The sequence below is a fragment of the Rhipicephalus sanguineus genome, chromosome 8 (genome assembly GCF_013339695.2).
Source record: "Rhipicephalus sanguineus isolate Rsan-2018 chromosome 8, BIME_Rsan_1.4, whole genome shotgun sequence".
NCBI classification, from domain to species: Eukaryota; Metazoa; Arthropoda; class Arachnida; order Ixodida; family Ixodidae; genus Rhipicephalus; species Rhipicephalus sanguineus.
The window spans coordinates 159,346,267-159,373,545 of NC_051183.1; the positions used below are offsets into that span (position 1 = coordinate 159,346,267).

The window sequence follows — 27,279 nt, forward strand, 5'->3', positions numbered from 1 at the left end:
GACAAAAACAGAAATCTGTAACAAAATGAAGCTCAACTAGTCATTTTGAACCAGATATGACTACTTGAAGCTGCACTGGCATTATGGCAACTACTGATCCTTTTCAGTCCGCGACTTCAATCACAGCCTGCTTGTACGATTAGTTTCAACTGACCGGTTGGCAGTAATGTTCCAATTTACTCTGTATGTGGCAACTACTGTCTATTCTACATGGACTATACAGAGAACTTATAATTTCTTCATTTATTTGCAACTTGCTTATGGCTTGAGGCCAAGCAAAAGGAGAAAAAAACTGTGCTCTTATTTCCATTTTATTGCCGATTCAAAATGATATTATATTCATTGTTCAATAATAATAAAAACTTTTCGTAATATACCACTTTTCTGCCATTTGGCTACTTGGCTCCCTTTCCAAACAGGCCCCAAGATCAAGCTGCACATGTTTCGATGCACTGGCCGGAAATGGACAACGTCAAACCCGATAATCTGGCACGGTTTGGTGTCAGTTTTTTTATCGTAATGGCACATTAAATCAAATTCGGCACAGTGGAGCGGAATCACGGCGACTGTACAGGGTCCTTTTCCTAAGCAGTTTCAAGCACGTGCAGGATACCTGCGTTTGATTCTGTTCCGACTTTTACCTGGTTTTTCTTGCAGCAGGTGATAAGAAGCAAGGCAGAATTGAGCTAGAATATTTTACTATCGTTTCTTAAGCACAGGAGGCCAGGTAGAGGTCCCACACAATCTTGAACCAGCAGGGCAGCAGACACACAGCTGTACATGGGCACAAGAAACACAGCACACACTCCGATGTGGGAAAGGGCGCAACCTCCGGTCTGCAGAAAAAACAGTTCCGGCACAGGGCACGCTGCACCTTCTGCTCCGGCGACACCAGTCGATGAGTATGGAAAAGAGAGAGACGACTTTTCAAAAACATTCTAGGTTGACATGATGTACGTCTGCGTGCTCATTTCAAGTATGTGACTACTTTTCTCGTACAACATTTAAGATGTCAAACATTCCGTGTGCCTTTTTGGGAGCTAGAGTTCGCCTAAACCGAGAGAATTACAAAGTAAATCAGCATAATCCGGAATGATAACTGTATGCAAGGAGACAAGGACCCATTTGAACATAAGTTGTAGTACGCTCGTGACAGAAATCCCGGCTTGACATCACCTCACTCGTGAATGTTCAACATACCCAGTGATGCTGCCAAGGACTTCTCACTTGGAGCGATTTCTGGAGCAGCAAGAACTTCCATTCCCTTCGGAGCAGCCAATTTCACATTCTGGAGGACATTGGAGGAGCAAGTTGCATTCAAATTCAGACACCTAAATAATTATTAAACCATAGGTGCCTCATCAAACGCAAAAGTTGATCGTCGGCATTCACGGCATCAACACGAGTGATGCAAAAAATCATCATTGCCCGATAACGTGATCACATGACAACACTGAATAACGTGCCCCCATCCTTTTCTTTCCCCATCATGTTAGTACCACTCCCAAATATTTTTCTTCGCTTGCTTTTGCTGATAAAGCCCGCACTTCAACCCGTGGGTTGGGACTTTACCCTGTATTTTTCGCTCCACTTTGCACCACCAAGTATTCTTGTTTTCTTGCACACTGTACTCATTCCAGGTCATTCTGATGTGCTTAGTTACTTCGCAACTCTCTCAATTTAGCTAAGCTACGGCTCCCAAAATGACATGTGCAATTTAAAAACTACATATTGAACAAGAAAAAAAATTGCATATTTGAAACCAGCTCACAAATATACATAAACTCAGTGAATTTCATTTTAATCGGTAAAGAACTTTTTAAAAAGCTTTCAGGGGCAGTGTCCCCCCTTAATGCTGTGCCAAAAAAAGAAAACGAGCCCTTAAATTGCCCTTCTTACATGATCGATGCGACACTTGAATATTGCATGCAAAAGATAAAGGTGGTTGTGCTAATGCATTTAGAGAAGTGCAAAGATCCACGAACCACCTGCAACCCCCATGAAAGCTGACCAATTACAGTGTTGATCTCAGCAGGAAATGATGGAGTTTTCGCCCACCTTTGCCAGCAACTCTGCCAAGTCAGAGCCTTGCTTCACGAAGGCGACAGCCAATCGGGGGAGGAATGCGCTGCCACTGTCTTTCCCCGGGTGTGGCTTGAGCTCACTCCACAGCAATGAGGGAGTGGATCATGCTGCAGGGTGAAATTAAATTGCATTCAGCAGAAACAGCCACGAGGATAGACGAGGACTGGCTTCCAATCAACATTTATCAACACGTGATCACAGCCCATTCATTTGCGCGTGAAGACGGGAAGTGAAACGGGAACCGAGATAACAGTGAAAAAACATCAAAAGAACCAACCAAACCAAACTTATGTCTGGGAGAACTAAGTCAGTCAGACCAATGGAAGGTTTGCTGATACCTTTAGCAATAGCCGTACTATGCCTGTCAAGTGCTGGAGCGCATCTGCATGGGCAACAATGAATTGCAAGGAAACCTTCAGTTCCTTCGTACACATTTTGCTTGTGCTCCTGCAAGCGCGCATTCAGGCCCGTCTGTCCGACATATGACGATCGGCGTATGCTACAAACAACGCAACTAGAGCAGTCAACGAATTTTATTTCCTGTGGTTAACTTTGCATGAGCTCCGGACCTGGTTACACTCAAACCTCAATATAACTAACACAGGTATAACGAATTATCGGTTATAATGAAGTAAATGAAGAATAGTCTTGTCATAGATACAGTATTAAAAATATACATTTATAACGAATCTTTGGATATAACCAACTTATTTTCATGTCAGATGCGACTTTGTTATAATGAGGTTTCAGTGTAATCAGACTGGTCCTGATGCTTAGCTCAGACAGCTTATGCAGTGTTAACGTCTTGAAATGGGCTGGTTGGTACATACTGCTTTTTGAACGAAGAAACAGCGTTAGAACAAGGACGAAGACGAGAGGAGACGGCGCTGACTAACAACCATATTTTATTGCGTTTGCACGTCAATATATACAGGGGAAACACAATCAGTATATACATCGGGGAACAAGATATCGCTGTAACATTGCGAAATCAGCGTTTTGAAAGGTACAACATTTCATTTTTGCGAAGCGATAGCGACGCTGCGCTGACACAACATTCTCCACTTATCTGGATGCAAAAAGCCTCAAAGATCTCACGTTGGCGTTGCTCTGCATACGTGCCTAGTACTTCACAATCTTTAAGAACTGGTTCGCAATCACATTTCCTACAGTGATCTACTAGATGACTGCTCACGGACCGTTTTAGCGAGTACGCATGTTCACGTAACCTCTCACTGATACATCGGACGGTTTGGCCGATCTAGCACCGTCCGCAAGTGAGGGGGATCTTATAAACAACGTTCCCTCGGCATCCAACAAATTGTTGCGTGTGCTTTTTGCAAAGAGTTCGTACTTGTTTACCACTAATCCTCTTGCAGAGGCTCATCGGCGCCTGTCATAAGCTATCCAGAGGAAGGTATATAACAGCTGCATCTTACCAGTACTTACCTACGGAGCAGAAACCTGGAGACTTACAAAGAGGGTTCAACTTAAATTAAGGACGACGCAGCGAGCGATGGAAAGGAAAATGATAGGTGTAACCTTAAGAGACAGGAAGAGAGCAGAGTGGGTCAGGGAACAAACGGGGCTTAAGGATATCATAGTTGAAATGAAGAAGAAGAAATGGATGTGGGCCGGGCACGTAGCACGTCGGCAGGATAACCGGTGGTCATTAAGGGTAACTGACTGGATTCCAAGAGATGGCAAACGCATGAGGGGGAGACAGAAAATTAGGTGGGTAAATGAGATTAAGAAGTTTGTAGGTATAACGTGGCAGCAAAAAGCACAGGACCGGGTTGATTGGCAGAACATGGGAGAGGCCTTTGCCCTGCAGTGGGCGTAGAAAGGCTGATGATGATGATGATGCATCCAGATAAGTGGAGAATGTTGTGTCAGCGCAGCGTCGCTATCGCTTCGCAAAAATGAAATGTTGTACCTTTCAAAACGCTGATTTTGCAATGTTACAGCGATATCTTGTTCCCCGATGTATATACTGATTGTGTTTCCCCTGTATATATCGACGTGCAAACGCAATAAAATATGGTTGTTAGTCAGCGCCGTCTCCTCTCGTCTTCGTCCTTGTTCTAGCGCTGTTTCTTCGTTCAAAAAGCTTACGCAGTGCCGAAAATAGGACTGAGATACCCACCTTCTCACCAATCTTTTTGAGCATGTGTGATGTTGCATGTTTACACGGGATAAGCGCTACCTTTTTCCTCGCTGTTGCTTGAAGACCCGGATGGCTTTCTGATCGTTCCAACTTTTTGCGCAGTGTTTCAGCAACAGAAACTAGAAGACGGCGGCGATAACCGGCTGCCTTCAATCTATCGATCTGCGAGGAGAAGCTTTCACGAATAGAGTGATGACAGGACTTCATAATGGCGTTGTGTAAGCATGCTTGAATGATATCCCGCTTGACTAGCTTACTATGAGCTGACGTGTATGGCAGGAGAGGATTTTTGGTTTGGGGCTCGTAGTTCCAACACACGTGGCAGTTTGCAAAGGATAGTCTGAAATCAAGATATTTGAGCACACCATTCTCAGCGATCTCACGAGTGATAACGAGCAGATGAAGGCATTCCCTAAAATTGACAGAGTGGCCTGAAGGAGAGATCCAAAGGAGCCATCGTTGCACTCAAGCACAAGCCGAAAGCATTTTGCCCCACTTGTCCCTTCCAATCTCACTTCAGTCTTCTAGTCCACACGTGCTAGAAACAAGTCACTAAGTATGGGAGTGATGCACGAACCTATGCAGCAAATAAACACGCCCATACCGATGAGCAAAGGTAGAGGTGAGGTACACTTTGGACATATCAAGAAAGCCTGTTACCGTAAAGTTGCTTCTCCCTGAATGGTAACCACAAAGTTGGCTAAAACCAGGGCTACCTGTCCTACACTTCCAGCCTACTCCTTGAACGTCCCTAACCAGTGGCAATCATTCTCCAAGGCTTTCTTTGGCAGTAGACGCTTCAGCTACTTTGGCAACGTGTCCCGAGAAAGAGGAAACCGTGTTCATGTGCTAGGTGACGTGTTGATCGTTAAACACCAAGGGGCCCAAACTTGTTACCGAGCCTCAGACTTCTCGCAATGGTCGTGTCTTTGCCCACCTTGTTGCTTCCTGCGATGCCGGCCGCTATGGCTATGATCGGCGGGCAGATCGAGTGTACCACAGAAGCATTCACTACTGGCAGACGCTGAAGCATCACAAACATGCAGCAATTGCAAGAAAACTTTGCTTCAGTGCCAGACCGCAGCGTATCTAGAGCTGGAGACGAAGGTTGCGCAGTTTAACCGAGAGCCGCGCTCGCGTCGTGATTGCTATCGGGGACCTCCAAGTGCATCCAAATTAGTGCTGCCAAGACGTTTTACGAGGATAATGCTTGAGCCCATCTTTTGGCTTTCTGCCATGTGCAACTTCAGTGTCAACACACGTGTAAATAAATGGCATTTTCACTGTTCACCATTTGAAATTGCGTTTGTTTCACGGTAAAGGCACTCCATGTACTTTTTTTTCGGTTTTCAGTAGTCAGAAGTAGGGGTTTCAACCTATATTCCGGTCCGACCTATAGTCCGGTTTTTACGGTATTGTCGGTCTTCTTAACGTTTTTGACGTGACTCTTATGTGTTCAAGTTTTGTTTTTGATTTTTTATGTTGTTGTCAAAACTGTTTCTTTTACTTACGCGGCTCTTGGGTAACAATTTCTTGAGTTCCGTTCACCATATGCGCAGAGTCTCTAGCCCGCAAAAAAATGTTTTTCCTGAATGGTGGGGTAGTTTGTTTCCACCTCGTTAGGATGGTTCGTTGACGGCCTGATTAATCTAGATGGCGCTTGCTTCCTTATGGGTTTCGATGTTAAAGGGGTACTGACACAAAAATTTTGGCCTCGCGTTTTTTTGCTGCAATGTGTTGCTGGGGGCCTGTTAGTCATAACACGGCACATCGTTTGCTGCAGCGCGCGACAGATAATTAATTACAGGCTCCCCATTATCGACCAGTGTCAGTTTCGGTTTCAAAAACGACAAACCTCCGGGTGCAACTATCACCACCTAGCGGCTGCAGCGCTCGATCACGTCAGCACACAGAAGTGTGACGCACTTCCGCGCTGTTCGCGTCGTCTCCTCGCATTCGCACGCTTGCCGCACGTGCTGCGCAATGACGTCGCCATCATCGTCCTCGTTGTCGTCGTCCTCCTCATCGTCGTCTGTAGGCGACGATTTCCTTGAGACACCAACAGCGTAGCGGCGAGCGCGTCAAAACAAAAATGGCGGCTACGACGTCATCACAACTTGTTGTACCGGCTACAACGGTTACGTAGGGGAAGTAGGGGGGTCACCTCGGGTCACCTCCGAGGGTGTCAATGTAATAGGTGCGCCCTATAATGCTGGATCGCGCACGCAAACTTCAATATTAAGATAAAATACCTTCCAAGCTTTATTCGCTGTCGATATTTGGCAGATGGTACACGCACGTACACGGAAATCGATCCAGCAGGCTATCTCGGCCGCGAAATTTTGTGTCAGTACCCCTTTAAGGCTTGGTGAGTGCGCATGCGTCTTTCTAGGTTTATTTTTTAATGCAAGTGTTTCATGGTCTTTAACCTTGGACGTTTTCTATCGCCTTTGAGCGGTAGGAAGCTGATGCAGCGTTGATGCGCGGCCATGAAGTGGCTTTTGGAGAGGTCTTGGCACTTTTGTTATCGGGTGCATGATTGACAAATGTTATAGCTCTTAATTGAAAAAATTTCTAACTGCGCTAAGGACGAGACACCAGAAACGAAGTGGACAGGACGATCGCAGACTAACAACTGGTTTATTGAAACATACACCACCCTTATGAAACAAACTAAGCGCGTGCGCAATGACATTCATGACCACGTGACAGGTTTCACCACCCCCAAGACTCCTATCTACTACAAAGGAAATCACGCTCTTTTCTGGAAAGATACACGGATGTGTCGCTGACGCACTTATCAGGCCCGTGTCTAGCTATCCGAGATGCCTCCAAGATTTCTCTTGCTCTTTGGCTTCTGGCTCGCCCTATCACCTTGGTGCTACTGAAGATGGGCTTGCATCCCTGCGCACATGCGCCACAATGAACTGGTAGGTGCTTCCCACTGCCGTCTCCTAATGAATTAGCATGCTCCATCAAACGCTTGTTAATACACCTTCCGGTCTGCCCCACATAAACCATTCCACAGGTCAGGGGGAATTCGTAGACCACTTCAGATGTACAGGGTACATACGCACGTCTGTGCTTAACATCACATCCTCTATTGTTCACTTTGCTCGCGTTGGACATGGCACACAAACGCGACAACTTGCAAGGCGCTGAAAAAACCATATCGACCCCGTATCTTCTCGCCACCTTTTTAATGCCGTGCGACACCTTGTGTATGTACGGCATCACTTCAAACTTGCGCCTTTCATTCTTCTCCGATTCTTTTCCTTCATTTACTTCTGCATTTCCGTCAGCTGCGGTGGTACGGTGGCAAATGACCCTTAAAAGTGATTCTGCAACAGCCTGAAGCAGCGTCTGCGGGAAACCTGCAATTCGGAGACGACTCACTTGTGTACAGAAACTATCATTGACATAGTGGTGACATGACTTGGTCAAAGAAGACCTTAAGCACGACGCCGCCATGCCCCTCTTCACAAGCTTCGAGTGCGAGGAATCGAAAGGCAATAGGGCCTTGTTCGTGCGTGGCGAGTACGACCAGCACAAGTGTTTGCTGTCCTTAAAAAACAACTTTAAATCTAAGAACTGCAGAGATGCATTGTCAGGCAATTCAAAAGTAAAATTCAACTTAGTTGCTGTGGATTTAAAAGACTGAAGAATGCGCTTAGCTATCTCTTCTAGGTCATCGTTAGAGTCAGTTTTTACAAGTACTAAAAAGTCATCTACGTATCTACAGACACGAGCAATGTAATCGTCGGTTGTTGTTTTTTAAGGACAGCAAACACTTGTGCTGGTCGTACTCGCCACGCACGAACAAGGCCCTATTGCCTTTCGATTCCTCGCACTCGAAGCTTGTGAAGAGGGGCATGGCGGCGTCGTGCTTAAGGTCTTCTTTGACCAAGTCATGTCACCACTATGTCAATGATAGTTTCTGTACACAAGTGAGTCGTCTCCGAATTGCAGGTTTCCCGCAGACGCTGCTTCAGGCTGTTGCAGAATCACTTTTAAGGGTCATTTGCCACCGTACCACCGCAGCTGACGGAAATGCAGAAGTAAATGAAGGAAAAGAATCGGAGAAGAATGAAAGGCGCAAGTTTGAAGTGATGCCGTACATACACAAGGTGTCGCACGGCATTAAAAAGGTGGCGAGAAGATACGGGGTCGATATGGTTTTTTCAGCGCCTTGCAAGTTGTCGCGTTTGTGTGCCATGTCCAACGCGAGCAAAGTGAACAATAGAGGATGTGATGTTAAGCACAGACGTGCGTATGTACCCTGTACATCTGAAGTGGTCTACGAATTCCCCCTGACCTGTGGAATGGTTTATGTGGGGCAGACCGGAAGGTGTATTAACAAGCGTTTGATGGAGCATGCTAATTCATTAGGAGACGGCAGTGGGAAGCACCTACCAGTTCATTGTGGCGCATGTGCGCAGGGATGCAAGCCCATCTTCAGTAGCACCAAGGTGATAGGGCGAGCCAGAAGCCAAAGAGCAAGAGAAATCTTGGAGGCATCTCGGATAGCTAGACACGGGCCTGATAAGTGCGTCAGCGACACATCCGTGTATCTTTCCAGAAAAGAGCGTGATTTCCTTTGTAGTAGTAGGAGTCTTGGGGGTGGTGAAACCTGTCACGTGGTCATGAATGTCATTGCGCACGCGCTTAGTTTGTTTCATAAGGGTGGTGTATGTTTCAATAAACGAGTTGTTAGTCTGCGATCGTCCTGTCCACTTCGTTTCTGGTGTCTCGTCCTTAGCGCAGTTAGAAATTTTTTCAATTATGTCTTACCAACTAGCCCCCCAACGTACGCTTCTCGAGTGTTATAGCTCTTGCTGGTTGCTGGTATAAATTTTTCATGTTTGCTCAATAAACCTCAGTTGAAAGTTGAGCGCCTTTCCTGTGTGCCTTTTGTCTATGTCCCCGTTCCGTAGCGCTCGTTTATTCTGCATCAAGTACTAACTCAAGAAAACGCTGGTTCCAACAGGGAGATGAAAGATGTGGGGGCTCAATTAATGCTGTTTTGGACCTGCAATTTGGGCAGGAAGTCCGAAAAATGGGAAGCCGAAGCTTTTTAGCATCCAAAATTTCAGATGTTCTTATATATCGACGTCTACGAGGCATATTTGGAACTCCGAACTTCACGGAAGCACACCCTTGTCCGCCACATCAGTTGGGCTTCCACAGAAGTTGAAAGAGGAGGAGAGGCTGAGGAAATGGCATCTTTGCCTATCACGTGTAAAGTGTTGTCGGCAACACTTTGGTTGCACCAAATCATGTACATAATTACAGTTCTTCCTCTACATTGCCTCATTCTTGATAAGACAACTATGAAACACCACCCCGCCAGTGCTTCATCCACCTAGTGAAAAGAAACACTTTCATGTTGCTATCTCATAAGAATATGCTTAGGAATCGTTTCTAACTTTTCTTTCTGCAATTTCGCTTCGAAGTGCTCGAAAAATATTCTAGAAATATTCGAGAAACATTAGAAAAATATTCTATTCGCACTCACACTTCAATATTCAAATTCGCTTCACACCCAAAATTTTGCCATTCGCACAGCTCTAATCATAACTCATGCCCCTGCGCTACGCAACAGCTCGGACCCTTGATAGTTGAAGCAACATTTAGCACCCTACACCAAAAACTTTATTTCGTTTTATTCACTTATACCGTATACAATCGTGTAAGGGGTGCACTTTTTTTCCGCGATTTTGATGGGGTGCGGCTCTTCCATGGAAGCGTGAAATTTTTGTTCAATTTTCGATCCACGTAAGGATATTTGGTGTCTAGCTGCGGACATCTTTGCTAGATGTCTCATTCGGTGTCGCTGCTCAGGCTCGGCTCGTCGCCCCTGCTCGGGTCATCCGCACGTTTACGTGTCCAGTCCAATTGTCCTCAGTGCCGTCCACGATATTGGAAATCCCAGTGACCTATTGCCATCCGGTGGCTCCCAAGAAATGTGCCGTACGCGAGATGCGACGACGCTGCCGTTTGCTGGCAAGATTTGTTTTTCTCAATTTGGACGGCCAAGTTGGGGGGAGCGGCCCTTAGTCGAGCGTATACGGTATCTTCGTGGCGACGATTGCCTTGTAGGGACAGACGGGCAGTTTTGTCGTTTGCACAGAATTAAAGACAAAAGCAAGAAAAAGAGAGAAGTACCCACCCATAGAGGTAGTAGAAGAAGGAGAGCAAGTAGAAGGCCAGCTTGATCCATCCCTCCCGCATCGCCCGGCTCAGCTGGTCGGCGTTCATTATGCTCGTTGGGTCGTACAGGCCAGGCACACTCATCACGGGACGCTGCCGGTACCTAGCCAGAGTTTTGTACACACACACACAACAGTGTGGGCCATCATGAAACTGCAGTGAATAAATCGCCTATTGCTGTAATGCACTAAATTACTTCGAGCGAGTAATTCCAGAAAAATCAACTCACTACTGTCTCAATCCCTTTTGACTAAAATACGTCCACTTTCACGAAGGCATAAAAATTGGCCAAAGAAGGAGAGGAAAATAAGAAGGTCATCTAAGCGCAAAATGATGAACGTTGGAGGTTGAACAAAAATCTCTGACATTTCAATGGACATGTGCAGAAGAAGGGAAACTTAGGCTAGTTGGTGATAGTTGGGTGATTCCACGTAAGATCGAACAAACGATGGCTGGTCGACCTCTCAAATTTATTTCAAAATTTTATATATTATTGCCTGATGAGTGGAAAGAAGAGATCCGCAATTTTTTTTGCCGCCAAAAATTTTTTCGAACCACAGGAAATCAATAATGACGAAGAGGTGGAGTGGAGCGCTCATCCGCTCTGCTGTTTTGGCCAACTTTCGTTATGAATTGCACAAAATATATTAAAGCTAGGTAGCTGAAATTTATTTACCTAAATTTATGCATGTTTTTGCTTCTGCACAGGTATTTTTAGTTTTTATGTGTAGTGTAGATGTTTTTATAAAAAACCTCAAAAATGGCCCAATCGGCAAAATTTTCTTTAATTTGAAGGTCTTTATCTCAAAAAAGCCTTGTAGCATAGCGACAAAAATTCTGCATGATGTTCTTCACATGCGTATCTACCAAACTGCCAAATCTTGTATTTATATAACTTTTCAGTAAAGAGATATGATCGGGCTAAGTTCAAGAAAACACCGAACAATGGAAACTTCTGACGACAATTAAAAAAAAAAAAACATTTTTTAAATTTCTTAAACTTTGTCAACTTATTCTCCTCCACATCATCTTTCACAATCATTAAAAACATGTTGCATAATGTCGTTGCACTAATAGTTACGGCCCCTCCAATAATACCCTTAGGCAAGGATGGGCAATTCCGACTTCTTGCCCAGCAAGTGTATAAAATGCAGGCAGGATTGAATTTCTTTTTATTAAAAGGCCAGCAGGTACCTAAAAAGGTGTTGCCGGCACTGAAGACGTTAATTTTGAAAATATTTGGTCACTGCAGCGGCTACGAGCGCGGGTCTGCCGATCAGGCGCACGCGCACCCGAGGTGCTCGTTGTAAGAGACGGCGCAGTGAGAGCTCGTTTTCGCGTCCTCAGACCGATTGAGTTCGAAACAGCAACAGCTCTCGGGTGACTTGAACGCACGTGCACCGGTAGTCGCAGTGATCTGGTTAATTGCATCGATTTCTTTTTCAGGGGTCATAAGAATGTCATCGTTATACAGTGCGTTCCGTGAAGATCTTTCATTGCAGTGGTAGCAAAAGCACGCGTAGCACAAGTAGTCCGTCTCACTGACAGTCACTGATCTTTCGGGCGTTAAACGTTCCTTCCAAGCATTTATGTCTGGGTAGGTAACTCTGCGAAATTTTGGCTTCTTTGCATTAATTAATGGAGTAGTGACACGATTTTGAGACATCGCAAAAGGGACATTTTTTGCTTCGTTGGTATGCAGTGTCCACGCTGTCCACACACTGGAGTCTGAGAACACGTATAAAATATTTTAATTTGACTTTGAAGTTTTCGTCGTTGAGCATTTGCAAGCCAGCCACACTGCAAGGACATTATCCCGACGAGTCAAGACAGTTCCTCCGAGTTCACGAGTTCTGCGTCCTGCATGCAGCCTAAATCATAGAAATCACTGTCAGGGTCACTGGACGACAATTCACTCATCGTTGTCTATTGCACCACGAGCAGATGACGGATTTCCCGCTAGTACGTCGCGAATTTCTCTATCTCCGTGATGTCACACTGCTACGAAACGACACTGAGAATCCACCCCCTCGATATCGAAACCGAAAGTGTCTATTTAAGGTGGCGCTAATTAAAATATAGGATGCATTCCCAGGCACCACAATAGTCGTTTTAAATTTCTCGACACCAGTATTTTTATTTAGAGCAACAATCCGAAATTTTTTTTAAACTCGTGTCAGTACTCCTTTAGGCTTCTTGTGCTTCAAAAGGTAGTCTCCACAATAGACTCATTCAGAGCTATACTTTCTCGTCATGAGACGCACAGGAGGAGTAGAGTAAGAGCAAAGCACAAGAACTATCCGCGCCGAATGAAGTGTGAACAGCGCAACGAACGCGCGGCCAGCTCACGCCGTCTGCTGCCGACATCTAATATAGACAAGCGCATCCGGTTACCGATAAATTTGCTTTTCTTTCCTTTGACAATCCATATTTTGCTTTGCCACTGGAGCGCCACGTTCATGCTTTCCACTGATCGCAACTGACGCAGCGCAGTTTCTGTGGCAGCAGCGTGCGTGAAGCGAGCGCTCATAGCTCCCTTATAGAGTTTTCATCTTGCTTCCATCTCCGCTGTGTTATCAGCGCCTAGCTGAGATGCGAACAGAGGGCGGATAGAATAGCGAAGCTCCAGTGCACGTGCGTTCAAGTCACCCGAGAGGTGTTGCTGTTTCGAACTCAATCGGTCTGAGGACGCGAAAATGAGCTCTCACTGCGCCGTCTCTTACAACGAGCATCTCGGGTGCGCGCGCGCCTACTCGGTAGCTCCGCGCTCGTGGCCGCTGCAGTGACCAAATAATTTCAAAATTAACGTCTTCAGTGCCGGCGACACCTCACCTTTTTAGGTACCTGCTGACCTTTTAATAAAAAGAAATTCAATCCTTCCTGCATTTTAGACACTTGCTGGGCAAGAAGTCGGAATTGCCCATCCTTGCCTAAGGGTCTCTTTGGAGGGGCCGTAACTATTAGTGCAACGACATTATGCAACATGTTTTTAATTATTGTGAAAGCTGATGTGGAGGAGAATAAGTGGACAAAGTTTAAGAAATTTAAAAAATGGGGTTTTTTTTTAATTGTCGTCAGAAGTTTTGATTGTTCGGTGTTTTCTTGAACTTAGCCCGATCATATCTCTTTACTGAAAAGTTATATAAATACAAGATTTGGCAGTTTGGTAGATACGCATACGAAGAACGTAATGCAGAATTTTTGTCGCTCTGCTACAAGGCTTTCTTGAGATAAAGACCTTCAAAGTAAAGAAAATTTTGCCGACTGGGCCATTTTTGAGGTTTTTTATAAAAAGATCTACACTACACATAAAAACTAAAAATACCTGAGCAGAAGCAAAAACATGCATATATTTAGGTAAATAAATTTCAGCTGCCTAACTTTAATATGTTTTGTGCAATTCATAACGAAAGTTGGCCGAAACAGCAGAGCGGATGAGCGCTCCACTCCACCTCTTCGTCATTATTGATTTCCTGTGGTTCGAAAAAATTTTTGGTGGCAAAACAAATTGCGGATCTCTTCCTTCCACTCATCAGGCAATAATATATAAAATTTTGAAATAAATTTGAGAGGTCGACCAGCCATCGTTTGTTCGATGTTACGTGGAATCACCCAGTTTATTCTTGATAGTTCACAGCGCTAAAAGGACTAGGACAAAGTACGAAGCAGGCAACAACACGACTGCTGACTCACAACTAAAGTTTATTGAAAAGAAGGGCACGGATACACAATACGGTACAAAAGCCAACCACGCCTCAGCGGAGTGACTGTGCGTCTGCAGCAGAGTCATCCAAGTGATGCCAAGAAGCCAGAAGGCATGCAAAGAAACCTTTTTTGCGGCGTTAATCAGGATGACCGATAGTTTTGTGTGTGTTTTCTGAATGCACAGGTATGGTCTACATGTTCTGGCTTCTTGGCATCATTTGGATGACTCTGCTGCAGACGCACAGTCACTCCGCTGAGGCGTGGTTGGCTTTTGTACTGCATTTATTCGTGCCCTTCTTTTCAATAAACTTTAGTTGTGAGTCTGCGCTCGTGTCGTCGCCTGCTTCGTACTTTGTCCTAGTCCTTTTAGTGCTGTGAACTATCAAAAATGTACAGGTGCAGTAAATAAAGTGCACATGAGTTAGTGTATGTATGATCAACTTTAGCTAAAGCAATTTCATCACTTTTTTTAAAGTAATAGTTGTGTAATGCCTACTGTACTTTGTAATTCAATTTAGTTATGTTGAAAACATTTCTAAAAATCCTTAGCACTAATGTTACTTAATGACTTTTTAGGAGTAATTTTGCTGTCTCTGGTTCACATCGCATATGTACACCTGATCTCGGGTAATCACACAGTAACGTACTTGGGTCATTCCACGCCAACTGTCCCAATCGGGGCGCTCGACAAAAATCAATTTCTCTTAAAAAATCTGAGAAAATTACACACATATAGACATTAGTAATACAGTACTTTCCAAAAATAATTTGAGCGGCAAAAATTTTTGGGCACATGAGCACCATTTGAGCTTCACAAAATGTTGGAAAACTGGGTACAAAAAAAAAAATTCGCTATAAATCGACCGTTTCAGGCATTCTTAGGAGGAATTCATTATTAGGGGAATTGTGGCATATCTAAGCCAATGGCATTGTTATATTCTTAACTCGACTTATTATCACCTTGATATGTAATAAACAATATAACGTAATAACAAAAGAAACTGCAAATCATGTGCTAAGAATACACTACCTCTTTTTATGCAGCAAATTCAGTTGCTTTGTATTGTCCCCACAGCAAAACAATGCAATGGTTGGACTAAACTTCAAAAATTCTTTTTTCAACAAAAACAAAAACTACTCTGATTAAGAAGGATCCATTGATGGGCGAGTTGGTACATGTCTGATATATACGGAGTATGTGCAGCGCAATGAAACGAAGACAAGACACACAAACGACACCGACTGGCACTGACTGCCAACTGATTTATTGAAAAGCACGAAGCCCGCTTTTATGCATGCGCACATGTTAGCAACAACTCAAACGCATCATGGGTGACCATACAAAACCTGCATCTCTTTGTCACTTAGATACACACTTGATGCCAGATTTCTCAATGTGAGCTGCCTCGATTATTTCTCTCTCTGTTTTTGTTCTTGCATGCTTGATAAATGTCGCGTGATCAAAGCGCAGGGTGCATTTACACTTGTTGCAGTGATCTGCAAGATGTCCGCCTGAATCGTTTCTTACATTAAAAAAATGCTCACGTGCTCTGATGTTGAAACATCGGCCCGTCTGCCCAATGTACTCTTTTCCTATCTTAAAGCAAATAGGCGCACTATGGCAACAAGGACAAAAGGGAGGAACCGACGACACCTTTTGTCCTTGTTCCCATAGTGCGCCTATTTGCTGTAACATATGAACCGTTACCAACTAGCCCAAATGGCTGTTTTGCTACTCTTTTCCACAGCTGAGTGGTATCTTATATACCACGTGAGTCACACAATCGGTGTAACGGTAAACATGCTTCTTCGTGCAGCATTTTTTTTTCTCTTTTCTTTGGTGAGCATAGGGCAAATCTGACCTAACTTACATGGCGCAGAAAACACCACTTTCACGTCATACCTTTGGGCAATCTTCTTAAGATTGTGGGAGAATCTATGGATGTATGGTATCACCTGCGGTCTTCGTCGATCTTTTCCTTTTTGCTGGTCAGGTTCCTTTTTTTTTATGCTCCGTAAAACTGATTCACAGACAGCATTGACAAGCGACGATGGAAAGCCCGCAGCGTCTAAACGTCGCAACTAATTATTCAGACTGTCTGAAGTGGTGTGTAGGCAGCTGTTTGCTAGTGCTGATTTCACACATGACATCGCAATCCCCCTTTTTACAAGTTTAGTGTGCGCGCCGTCATAAGGCAGAAGGCTCTTCTTTGTCCTGGGGTTACACATATAGCAAACATGGTCGTTGTTGAAGGTTAGCTTGAGATCTGAAAATTGCATACTGTTGCCACTTGGCCTCTCACATGTAAAGGTTAGACCACATGATTCAAAAGTAAAAACACTGGTGATCATCCCGACAATGTTCTCAAGATCTGTGGAACTCAAATCTGGTAAAAATACTAAGTAGACGTATACGTATCTAAAAGTACTAATGACTTCTGAATCAGCAACCTGAGCATTTACACGCCTGTCAACAGAGGCTAAAAATATGTCACAAAGTATCAATGCGACTGATAAACCTATGCATATGCCACTTTTCTGCACGTACTGTTGTCCATTAAAAGAGATGGCGGTTGACTGGTGGTAAAATAGTAAAAGTTCTAAGAAGTTTCCACTGTTTAAGCCGGTAGAGTTCTGGAAGCTGAGCTCCCCCGAATGTTCGATACACTCACGGGGGAGCGCAGCTTCCAGAACTCTACCGGCTTGAACGGCCCCCGACATGGTGGCTGGGTTTTCTGGAATAAAGCCGCTTTCCCCACCCGCCTCTTGCGTGTTACACGGGGGCCGACATGACTGGCAGCAGCAAAGCCAGCTGTGACAAGCGAGCGCGTCAATAAAGCGCGCGCGCGGCAACTTTAAAACGACAGCGGGATAGCATGGCGACAGCTGCTCGCCCAAGAAGTGCGAACAACGAAAAAACAAGTTTTAAAAGACGCTGACGTGGCGCATCCTCCTCGCCCACTAGCTGTCTCAGATCAAACGTCCGGCAAGGCCTGGAACTTTCTAGAAGGAAAGCATGACGCGACGCCGAGTGACGCCGCCACGAGTAGAACCGGCAAGAGAAATCTCGCACTTTCCCTAGCTGTGCTGCACGCCAGAGAACGTTCCCGACGCTTCTAGAACCCGGTGGAGAGGAGATAAAAGCATGCACCGACGACAGAAGGAGTCAGTCGGTCCGGAGATGGTGAAGTTATGCTGAGTGTGGCTCCGTCAGCCAAAAAAGATGTGTTTATGATGTTGTGCGGTCAGTCGATCGCCGATCTGGAAGAATCGGATGATGAAACCGTGTGAGCTGTGACAAGTTACGACTACGGAAGGAGCAACAACAATCAGCGCTGGAGTTGGCGTGAGTGTTTCCTAGAAGAGAAGCATTTAAGTACCGTCCAAGAATTGTGGACTGGATACCCTGTTAAACATTCAGGACTTTAATTGTTCTTGAATCAGTTGTAATGCACGAGATTGCATTTGAAGCGCGTGATCTGTTCGTTTAGTTCCTGTTGTGTTAACACCATCTGAGTTATATTGTCAAGTTGTAACTGGTACCAGTCCAGTGTGCATGTGTTTGTGATGTTGTACTGCCTTAACTGAGAATATATTTCGTTTGTGCTATCGACTCTCGGCTCTGACTCGGTCTTTGGACCACAACCGGCGTTCGCTGGTGCACTAAAAGGACCAACTGTCCGCACTTTCGTGGTGCGTTTTCGGAGGGCCGAGATGCCGGCCCTTGGAATCCACCCGGCGATTGCCATCCCCATTAACGGGATTAGTGACAATTATTCTGGCATCCGCGACAGGACCTTTTTGGTGCAAAGTGTGTCCAAAGCAAGGAGGTTGAAAAAAAACTTCTGGAGTGGAGGCGGCGCGCCGCCGCTGAAGCTGACGACCGCCATATTGCTCCAGGCAGAAAACGTGTGGGTCGTCGCTTGAGCCCGCGCGGAAGTTCCACAGATGGCAAATTTCTCCATTCTTTTGATGACAAGCGAGTGTTGTAGATGTATCATTTTTTGGACTGCGATCCACTCGATAACCACATTTACAATTTGTCGAAGACTGCCAAGCTGTACATAAAAAACGCCGGGCCTGCGCGCAGCACAGTCACAGCGAAAGCTGGAAGAGCGGCCTTTCTAGATCCCGTTCTAAACTCTCTTGGGGGAACTAATACAAGTACACTTGCAAGGTACCCACTACGCCGCAAATCAATTTTTGTGAAGTATGGAAGCAATCACTATGCCATTATTCGTCTTTCTGCGGTAAGCGAGGTACCCGCTACACATCTGTAAGGCATTATGTGAACTTTGTTGATGCTGCCTGTGGTTGCTGGATGAAGAATTATGGCTGAGCCTTTTGTAATGGATTTGAAGCAATTAACGATCCGGTCACTCGTTGCGCAATTAGCATTATGTGACGCCTGGTGGTTATTTTACTCTTCTTACACGCTATATTACACATTTAACGCAATTCCTTGCCCGACATGACGCCTGTAAGGATGTTTATGCAAAGGAGTTCCAGTCACTAGCGTGGCTCTGTGGTAGAATACTCGACTCCCATGGAGAGGACCGGGGTTCAAATCCCATATTAGCCTGTTTATTTTTATTTATTTCGTTTTTCTTATTTCTCGCGATAGTAGTTACGGACACCGGCGGCGGCAACGGACAACCACCCCACAGCCGTTGTGATCTGATAGCAGCTTTCGCTGTAAAATCAGGCTTCACCACATTTCAAAAGAAATCAACCGGAAGAAAATTCGGCAGATCCCACGCGTTGTGGAAATCTGTTTCATGCGAAGCAGTCAGCAAGTACTTTATGCTGTATTTTATGGCTTTGAGCCAAGCGTTACGAGGTGGATCAACGTGTTTTTGTAAGTGCAGTAGCTGTGTCCACATCGTGGGCTTACCAGGCACGTCGACAACACTGGCGTTTAAAGGGTAACTTATGGTGCAGCGTAATGCCAGCCCTCACGTAAGAGTACATAGGTCAGTATTATCGAACCTAAGTGCACATTATGGTACAACCATGTGGATATGATACGTAACTTTCGTTGATGTATTCCTCTGGGTCGAGCAATGCTTCAATATAGCTTGCTGAAACAGAGGAATACAAATGTAATGTTTATTACACTGCTATAAAAGCGAAGCCAACACTGGAACCGCAGACGTTAATCTGATATGACGCCTCTATCGTAGGAGTACATACGTACTGTGCATTGCTTTCTCACAAAATTAGATAGCCAGCACCACAACCACACTTGACGTTGCACCGAAATTACGCCTGCATAGGCTCTTTTTCCAAACCAGTCAATATACCCGACGTACCTCTGTGGTGGAATACTTGATTGCCACGCAGAATGCTTGGGTTACATTCCTGCTGTGATCTTAATATTTATTCTTTCCATTCATCGAGTCAACGCTCTCACATTTAAAGTACCAATGTCTGTTTTTGCCGTTCCTGGGTAGATATAAACCGTCAATCACATGTGGCGCATACCCGTACACCACGGCCAGTGGTAAACGGCTATGTGCCACACGTGTCTGGAGGAAAGGGTTTGACGACCTACGCGACAGGATTTTCCTGTTATTCATGTCATGATACGACAGCCATATCCGTCAAATCCTCTCACCCTCCCATGCCGATCTTGGTCTACACCAAGTTAAGGAGGCGATCATGAGGGCACCTCGGCGTAGGTGGCTAGGTAGATAGATTCGTAGATAAAAACGCTGAATGTGCCAAAGGTTCGCTAAGAAATGCCTAGCATTTAAAAATCCCAGAGCGGAGTAAGAACGCGGCTGACAATTAAGGACTGTTATTTTTTAAAAAATTATAGACGAGTGTAAACAAGAGCTGCAGCAAGCTAGACAATTAATCTGCTTTCGTATCTCTTCTTTTTGCTGTGTTTTTTTAAGGGTGCGTGTTTCATATGGTTAGTTTCGTGATTGTCTGCATTATGCGTAAACCAGAGCTGCAGCAAACTGGTCAACTAGTTTGCTTTTGTATCTTTTCTTTTGCTGTGTTTAGTTTTTCAGGGCGCGTTTCATACGGTTAGTTTCGTGACTGTGTGCATTATGATGCATTTTGAAGTTATTTTGGATTTGTTGCTTTATCGATTCACGTATAAACCACATTGTATATTCTTCTTTTTTTCTTTTGAAGTTGTGTAAAAGCTGGGGGTGAATAAAATTTTATGTACCACTTATTAACTCCTCCATGTGCTTCATTTCGGGAATGCTGGAAGCGAATTCTACATGTTATCAGGCACGCTTCAGCCCATGTATAATGATGTAAAAAACTGCCTCCTTCAATCCTGCAGGACAACAAAAAAATTCGGCCAAATAAGTGACACTAACTATCCAGTTCTCACGCTGAAACGCCCCCGCGGAAGCTCACAATTACGCTGTCTGCGCTCAAGCTGCGCTGCCTCTTGCCCGGAGCAAAATGGCTGCCAACCGGTTTCCCAGGCTTCACCCGCTCGCGTGGGCGCGTATAGGGGACCTCCACTCCAGAAGCTTTTTTTAAACCTCCTTGGTCCAAAGTAGGGAGAAAGAGCCTTGAGATGTTGATAGTGCTTGCGAACGATGTTTGAGTGTTGTACCGCGTTCTCGCTAGCCTTTGTGCCAAGAGTGTTTTGGTATTCGAAGTAGGCAGAGGTTTTGTGCACACGGCTAGGTTTTGTTTAACGGGTATCATGGATCTTGAGAAGTTAGTCGCCCTTGGTGAGAAGATGGGTCTTTCTGGGGCCGAACTACAAAAGTGGGTGAGCCAAAAGGAGAAAGAAGAAAGAGCTAAGGAAGAAAAAGCAGCAGAGCTTGAAAAAGAGAGGTTGGCAGCTGAAAGGGCCAAGGAAGAAAGAGAGCAACAATTGAAACTAGAGCTAGAGAGAGAGAGGTTCAAGAAAGAGAGAGTAGCAGAGCTGGAGAGAGAAGGCTGGCAGCTGAGAGGGAGAAAGAAGAAAGAGAGGCGCAGATGGCTGAAAGAGAAAGGCAACGGCAGCACGAGTTGGAACTCGGACAGCTCCGTTTGCAACAGCATATAGAAACTCCCGTCAAGGCTAGAGTCGTGAGCAGTGAAAGGGAAGACCACAGTTTCCTTTTGAACCCAAGCAAACTGCTTGTGGCATTTGATGAGAGGAAGGATGACCTTGATGCGTACCTGCACAGGTTTGAGACGATTGCTAAAAGCCAGAATTGGCCGGAGCAGCAATGGGCTACCGCTTTGAGCACTTGTTTGACTGGCGAAGTGCTCAGTGTGTACGGCACGCTGACGCCTACCGGTGCAGCTAATTATGCAAGGTGAAAGATGCTTTGCTTAAGCGATTTAGATTCATGGTGGAAGGCTTCCGAGATCAGTTTCGTACTGGAAAGCCAGCTGATGGCGAGACGGCTACACAGTATGCTGCACAACTCAGCCATTATTTTTACAGGTGGACCAAACTTTCAGAAACTGCACAGGAGTACGGTGAGCTTAGAGAGCTTTTAATCAGAGAGCAATTTCTCACCAGTTGCCACCCGAGCCTGTCACTGTATCTAAAAGAGAGGAAAGCCAAATCGCTTGACGACATGCTTGAATTGGCTGATCAATTCTTGGAAGCGCAAGGTGGCACCAATTTAGTTAAAGTCAAAAGAGGGTCCCGATGATCCGAAGAAATTGGCACCGGAAGAAATATGGCGTCATGCTGCTTTTCCTGCCGTTGTCGTCTCCCACATTTCTGTATTGCTATCGTGTTTGCGTTGCTCTTGGTCCATGTCGTGTCGTGCCTACCACCAGCGGATCCCCTACCTCAGACTATCGCGACTGGACATCTAAACTATGTTTTCTGGACATTTCGGCTCGTTCTGCCTCCACCATCCGTGAGCTTCGATGTGAGCCTAACCGTCGACCTGTTGCGGTCTCCCCTCTCAAGAGCTGGCCCTCTCTCGCCTGTCCGTGCTTACCACAGCTTTCTCCTGACTGGTGTCTCTCCTGAGCAGCCTGGCCCATCCCTAGGTGACATCTCCCCCAACCCAGGGCCAGCAGTATGTGCACGCTGCGACATACGTGTATACGACCATCAAGCAGCGCTTTGTTGTGATGACTGTGACCGATGGTGCCACCGTCAGTGCGTGTACATGTCACTCCAAGAATACCGATGCCTCGGCGGCTGCAACATCTCCTGGGTATGTTTCCGGTGTACCTTGCCCCACTTCCCTGATGACATTTTCCATATCCCACCGTTGCCTTCCATCTCAACACCCGGTCACCCGTCATCCCCGACGGCCTCGCATTCGAACCACTCGGTGGCCACCCCCCCTACGTTCAGTCCCCGCGCGAAGACACTAACGTTTTGGTACAACAACTGTCGAAGTGTCCGCAACAAAATGGTGGATTTACATGCGCCTTTGTCTGCAATCCCGCCAAATACTGTCGTGTTGCTTACAGAAACCTGGCTCGACGCAAGCGTGACTGACAGCGAACTTTTCGACATTAGCGGGTACACAGTGCTCCGGAAGGACAGGTGTGGCCAGGGTGGCGGCCTCTTGATGGCTTTGCCAACTCCTGCAAAAGTGAACCGCCGGCTCGACTTGGAACACGTTGATCTTGAGGCTCTTTTCACTGCCCGCCTTCACTAAAGGATGAAGTGTATAAGCACCTTGATTCATCCCTTTCACTCGCCTTGAGCAAGCAGTATACCAACGTTCTGGTATTCGGTGACTTCAATGCTCATATAGACTGGACTTCACACAATGACCCCCTCCCTCACGACCTACTCCTAGATATCATGACATCAGCCAACCTCGTCCAGGCATGCCTCGAACCCACATACTCTTCACGAGATGGTACCTCCTCCTCCCTATACCTTGTGTTCGTGGCCAACCCAACCCGAGTAACCTCCTGCACAACAAGTGAGGGCCTGTCTAACAGCGATCATCGGGCCATTGATGTGTGCTACACTGCAGTGTTACCCCGAAATGGGTACCACGCTCGTCAGCTGTGGAAATTTGACCAAACTGACCATACTCGCCTAGCAAGCTTAGCGCACTTTGCACCTTGGTGCATGACCTCATCTGGCCACGACTGCCTTGGCAACTATTAATTGTGGTGCGACATCGTGCACCCGAAAGTCCAAGCGAAGGCACCGCCCATGGATCACCCCAGAAATCACGAAGGCAGCGAGACAAAAATGATTGCTGTTTCGGAAGGCCTCCCAAACACAGTGCCCCATCACTTTCCAACTGATGAAGGCCCACCAGTGCTCCCTCAAGGCAGCGATCTACGTAGAGCATCAGCGCTACACCACCAGGCTAGCTGAGAAAGCTACAGAGAACCCCAAGGTGTTCTGGTCTCACGTGAATAGTCTTCGGTCATCACGTCACCGCCCCAGCTTCAACATCCAGGGAAAACTTGTTGACCGCCCTGCGGAAGTCTCTGCTCTCTTTGCTGAACAATTTTCTTCTATGTTCAGGCTCCCGCCGATGACAGCGAACTACTTGAAAAGTTCTCTCCATGTGATCAAGCGCATCCCACTCAGTTTCCCAACGACTCGCGTGATGATTCGCTCCTTATCTCAGCCACTTTTTAACCAGAAGCACTGTCCTCAGCCATTTCCAAAATCAATTCATCTCCCAGCCCCGGCCCCGATGGCACGGCGCCCAACTTCTTTCGACTGCTTGCGCCCCAAGTGCCTGTATCCCTGTGCACTGTGTTGCAATCCCTACTTGACCATGGGACTGTGCCCGCTTCTTGGAAACGTGCCCTGGTTACCCCTGTTCACGAAGGGAAATCCAAGCCCTCTAACAATCCCAAGAACTATCACCCAATCTTCATTACGTCGATCATATGCCATACGTTCGAACGTGTTATGAACAGCCAACTCCTTGACTTTCTCGAGCGGACAAAGTTTTTTCCCGCCTCGCAGCATGGCTTTCGCCGGGACCGCAGCTGTGACACAGCCCTGGCTACCCTGAACCAAATCATAAGTCACAATCTTGACAACCGCACAGAAACCGATCTCATTCAGCTCGACCTGAGCAACGCCTTTGACCCCCTCAAGATTTCCCCCTTGCTGGACAAGGTGAAGGAATCAGGAATTCGTGGATGCCTGCCTCAGGTGGCTGATCAACTTCCTGATCGGGCACAGCCAACGTGTCTTATATTGTCGCGCCCACTCTAAGAGGATACCTGTGCCCTCAGGAGTGCCTCAGGGTTCTGTCCTAGGGCCGACCCTTTTCCTGATATACGTCAACAACATGCCCCAGGACAACCGCTTCCCCCTTGTGCAGTACGCGGACGACGCGTCCCTTCTTGCCCCTATCCTTTGTCCCACCACAAGTCAGAATCTCCAGTGCTTGTTTGTGTACGTGTCTCTCAGTCCTCAGTCCGAGTCGCGCTGCCCTCAGCAAACGATGCCCTCAGCAAACTACCAACTCGGCCAACTTGCCGTTTTGACTCAGAATCTCCAGGAGTACCTAATGGTGATCGACTCCTGGATCGTTTCAAACCACCTGAAGCTGTCCCCCGCTAAAAGCAGTGTAATGAAGTTCTCGATTGCTCGCCTGCCAGCCAAGCCCTCATACTCTATGCGCGGTATCCCTCTTCCCCACGGAGGATTCACTGAAAATCCCAGGTCTCACGTTCACCAGCACTCTGGACTGAAGCTGTCCCCCGCTAAAAGCAGTGTAATGAAGTTCTCGAGTGCTCGCCTGCCTGCCAAGCCCTCATACTCTATGCGCGGTATCCCTCTTCCCCACGGAGGATTCACTGAAAATCCCAGGTCTCACGTTCACCAGCACTCTGGACTTCAGCCTTCAGGTTGCAAGCGTCGTTGCTAAGGCCCGCCGCGTCCTCGGCTTCGTGTCCAGAGTCTCTAAACCATGCGGCCCCGCAACATTTGCCCTTGTGTACACATCACTCGTGCTGCCTATCCATAAATATGGCTGCGCCGTATGGTCACCTAACCAGCAGCACCTTATCGCCCGCATCGAAAGCGTACAAAGAAGAGTCTCGCGCACCCTCTACGCACACTCCGTAAAGTCTCCGCCGGCGGACTACGCTACCCGCCTGAAGATGGCCAGAGGCATCGTCTGCGACAACGTCGTGCTGTGACCCAAATGCGCCTGCTCTGTCGTCTACTTGACGGCTCCCTGACGGACACCCCCTTATCGTCAGCAGTACGTGTGAATACACGCTCGGGTCAGCCGTTCCTCGCTCTTCCCATGAGTGTTCACGCATCTCCCCCTCGCACCAGCGAAGACTCCAAACATCTCTGCTCTCTGTACAGTCGCCATTTGTCCAGCGACTCGTTATGACCTCACCCTCCTGTGATGTCTAAGGAAGGGAGTCAGACTCCAGCCGTCCCAATGAATGGAACAAGAACTGCCTTTATTGACTATGATACATGGTTTATATGCAATGAGTAAATGCGCCCCCTGGGGGATGAAGGAACAAAAACGAAACCAAAACTGAATACAACATACTCCCCCCCTTATTTTTAGTGGTTAGTTGTTAGTACGTATTAGTAACAAAAAACCCAAGTATTTACTCTACTTATTTACATAGTACAGAATAAACACAATTTCAGACCGTAAACTAAAAGTTGGTCTGATAGTCTTGAAGCCAGGCTGGTGGCCGGCGCCTTCGGGTCGGCCGCTCTGAATGGTGTACTACAGTGTACTAGAAGGGGCAGTGAAGCGGGCGGCAGCCTCCGCGTGACTCCGGCGGCGTTGCCAGCAGCGGCGGCGCTGCGATCGACCAATCTTGAAGAGGAGCACGCGAAACGTAGCATCCACTGCGACGCTCGCATGTGCTTGGCGCGCGGTGTGTCTGTGGTTCCGATGTTTGCGCGTAAGCACTTCGCTTATTTAGTCTGTATCATCTGCTAAGGACAAGAAACTGCAAGGCAGATTGGTTTTCCCACAGATGCAAACGCATTTTGGGAAAGTACTCGCCGCTTCAATAGAGCCACGCTCTTGAAAACACGGACACTTTCCATCGCAGTTGAGTCCCATTAGAACATTTTCAACCGTTTCAGCAATCAGGATCGAGTTTGTTTAGCTTACAGAACTTGAAAGCGCCGACGAATCTCTGATAGAGAGCGAGTACATTCGGATCTTGGGTAACCGCAATAGGGAAGCCGTGTGAGAGGTTAATTAAACGTAGCTAGTCGCCACAACTATGAAAGTAAAATTAAACTAAACATTTACATGGTGCGCTCGTTCTCTTTGAAATCCCTGTCAACAGCATAACATGCAAGGCCAGAAAAAAAATTTTTTAATGATCGCGCAAATGAACAACGTCACGCAGAATCAGTTGGACTCGTTGCTGAAACAGCTATAATAAAACAGTCGTGCACGAATTTGAACAGTCATATACGCCCACAGCAACAATTTATTTTAAAAAGGACACTGAAATTCACCTATAGAAATCATGCCCCAAACGCAAGGCAAGCAAGCTGAAAAAGAGGATAGCACAGCACTGATGCAGAAAGCCAAGTGGGAACTGGCAAAGCAGCCGATTTTATTTATAGTGACCATGCAGGCTTCGGCGAGCAATTAAACGAGCTACAGCATTTCACAAAAAAAGGACACAATGTCACGGTCTCTGTAATCTGTGAATTAGTATGTGACAATGCGTCACAGAATATGAGAACACACACATGAGGCAGTAGGGCACAGAACATTGATATATGACATTGTTTTTCACACTAATGCAATGAGAGCATTACCCTAGTAATGGGTAGAAAAACAACTGAATTACTGTACAAAAGGGAAGCCGCTTGCTTTGATTCAGCAAATCCTCACAGCTGGCAAGGTAAAGCGAAAATAAATAACAGCAGGTGAGGAAGGCAAAGACATAATGCATGTTGAGAGAGTTGCCATGCACCTAGTTTGCCTGCTTAGCTTGAGGTACTTGGTAGAATTACGTTTCCTCAGCAGATTGGACTTACTCTCTCCTTTCACAAAAAAGTGCAGTCGCATATAGTAACGTAAAACCCAAAACTGCGTGCTCTTCGCGTGAATTTCGCAGCCGACCTGCAATGGGGAAGCATGATGAATCATGTGCAACACATCCATAACACTCTCGCTATGAAGTTTGCGTCCGCTGAATAACGTTCAATAGCAAATAACGTTCCCAAACGCTTCTTC

General features: G+C 46.3%; 1 protein-coding gene across 1 annotated transcript in view; it reads right to left on the reverse strand.

The window, feature by feature from the left end:
* Window positions 1-681: 681 nt before the first annotated feature.
* The window catches only part of LOC119402431 (protein cornichon), a 76,494-nt gene continuing 49,896 nt past the window's right edge, over window positions 682-27,279 (reverse strand). Inside the window, exons 4-6 of the mRNA XM_037669578.2 lie at window positions 10,422-10,565; window positions 2,059-2,192; window positions 682-877 (exon numbers count right to left, since the gene is read on the reverse strand). Of these exons, the coding sequence (XP_037525506.1) occupies window positions 2,162-2,192; window positions 10,422-10,565 (175 nt within the window). The 3' untranslated portion in view covers window positions 682-877; window positions 2,059-2,161. The remainder of the gene's footprint in view (window positions 878-2,058; window positions 2,193-10,421; window positions 10,566-27,279) is intronic.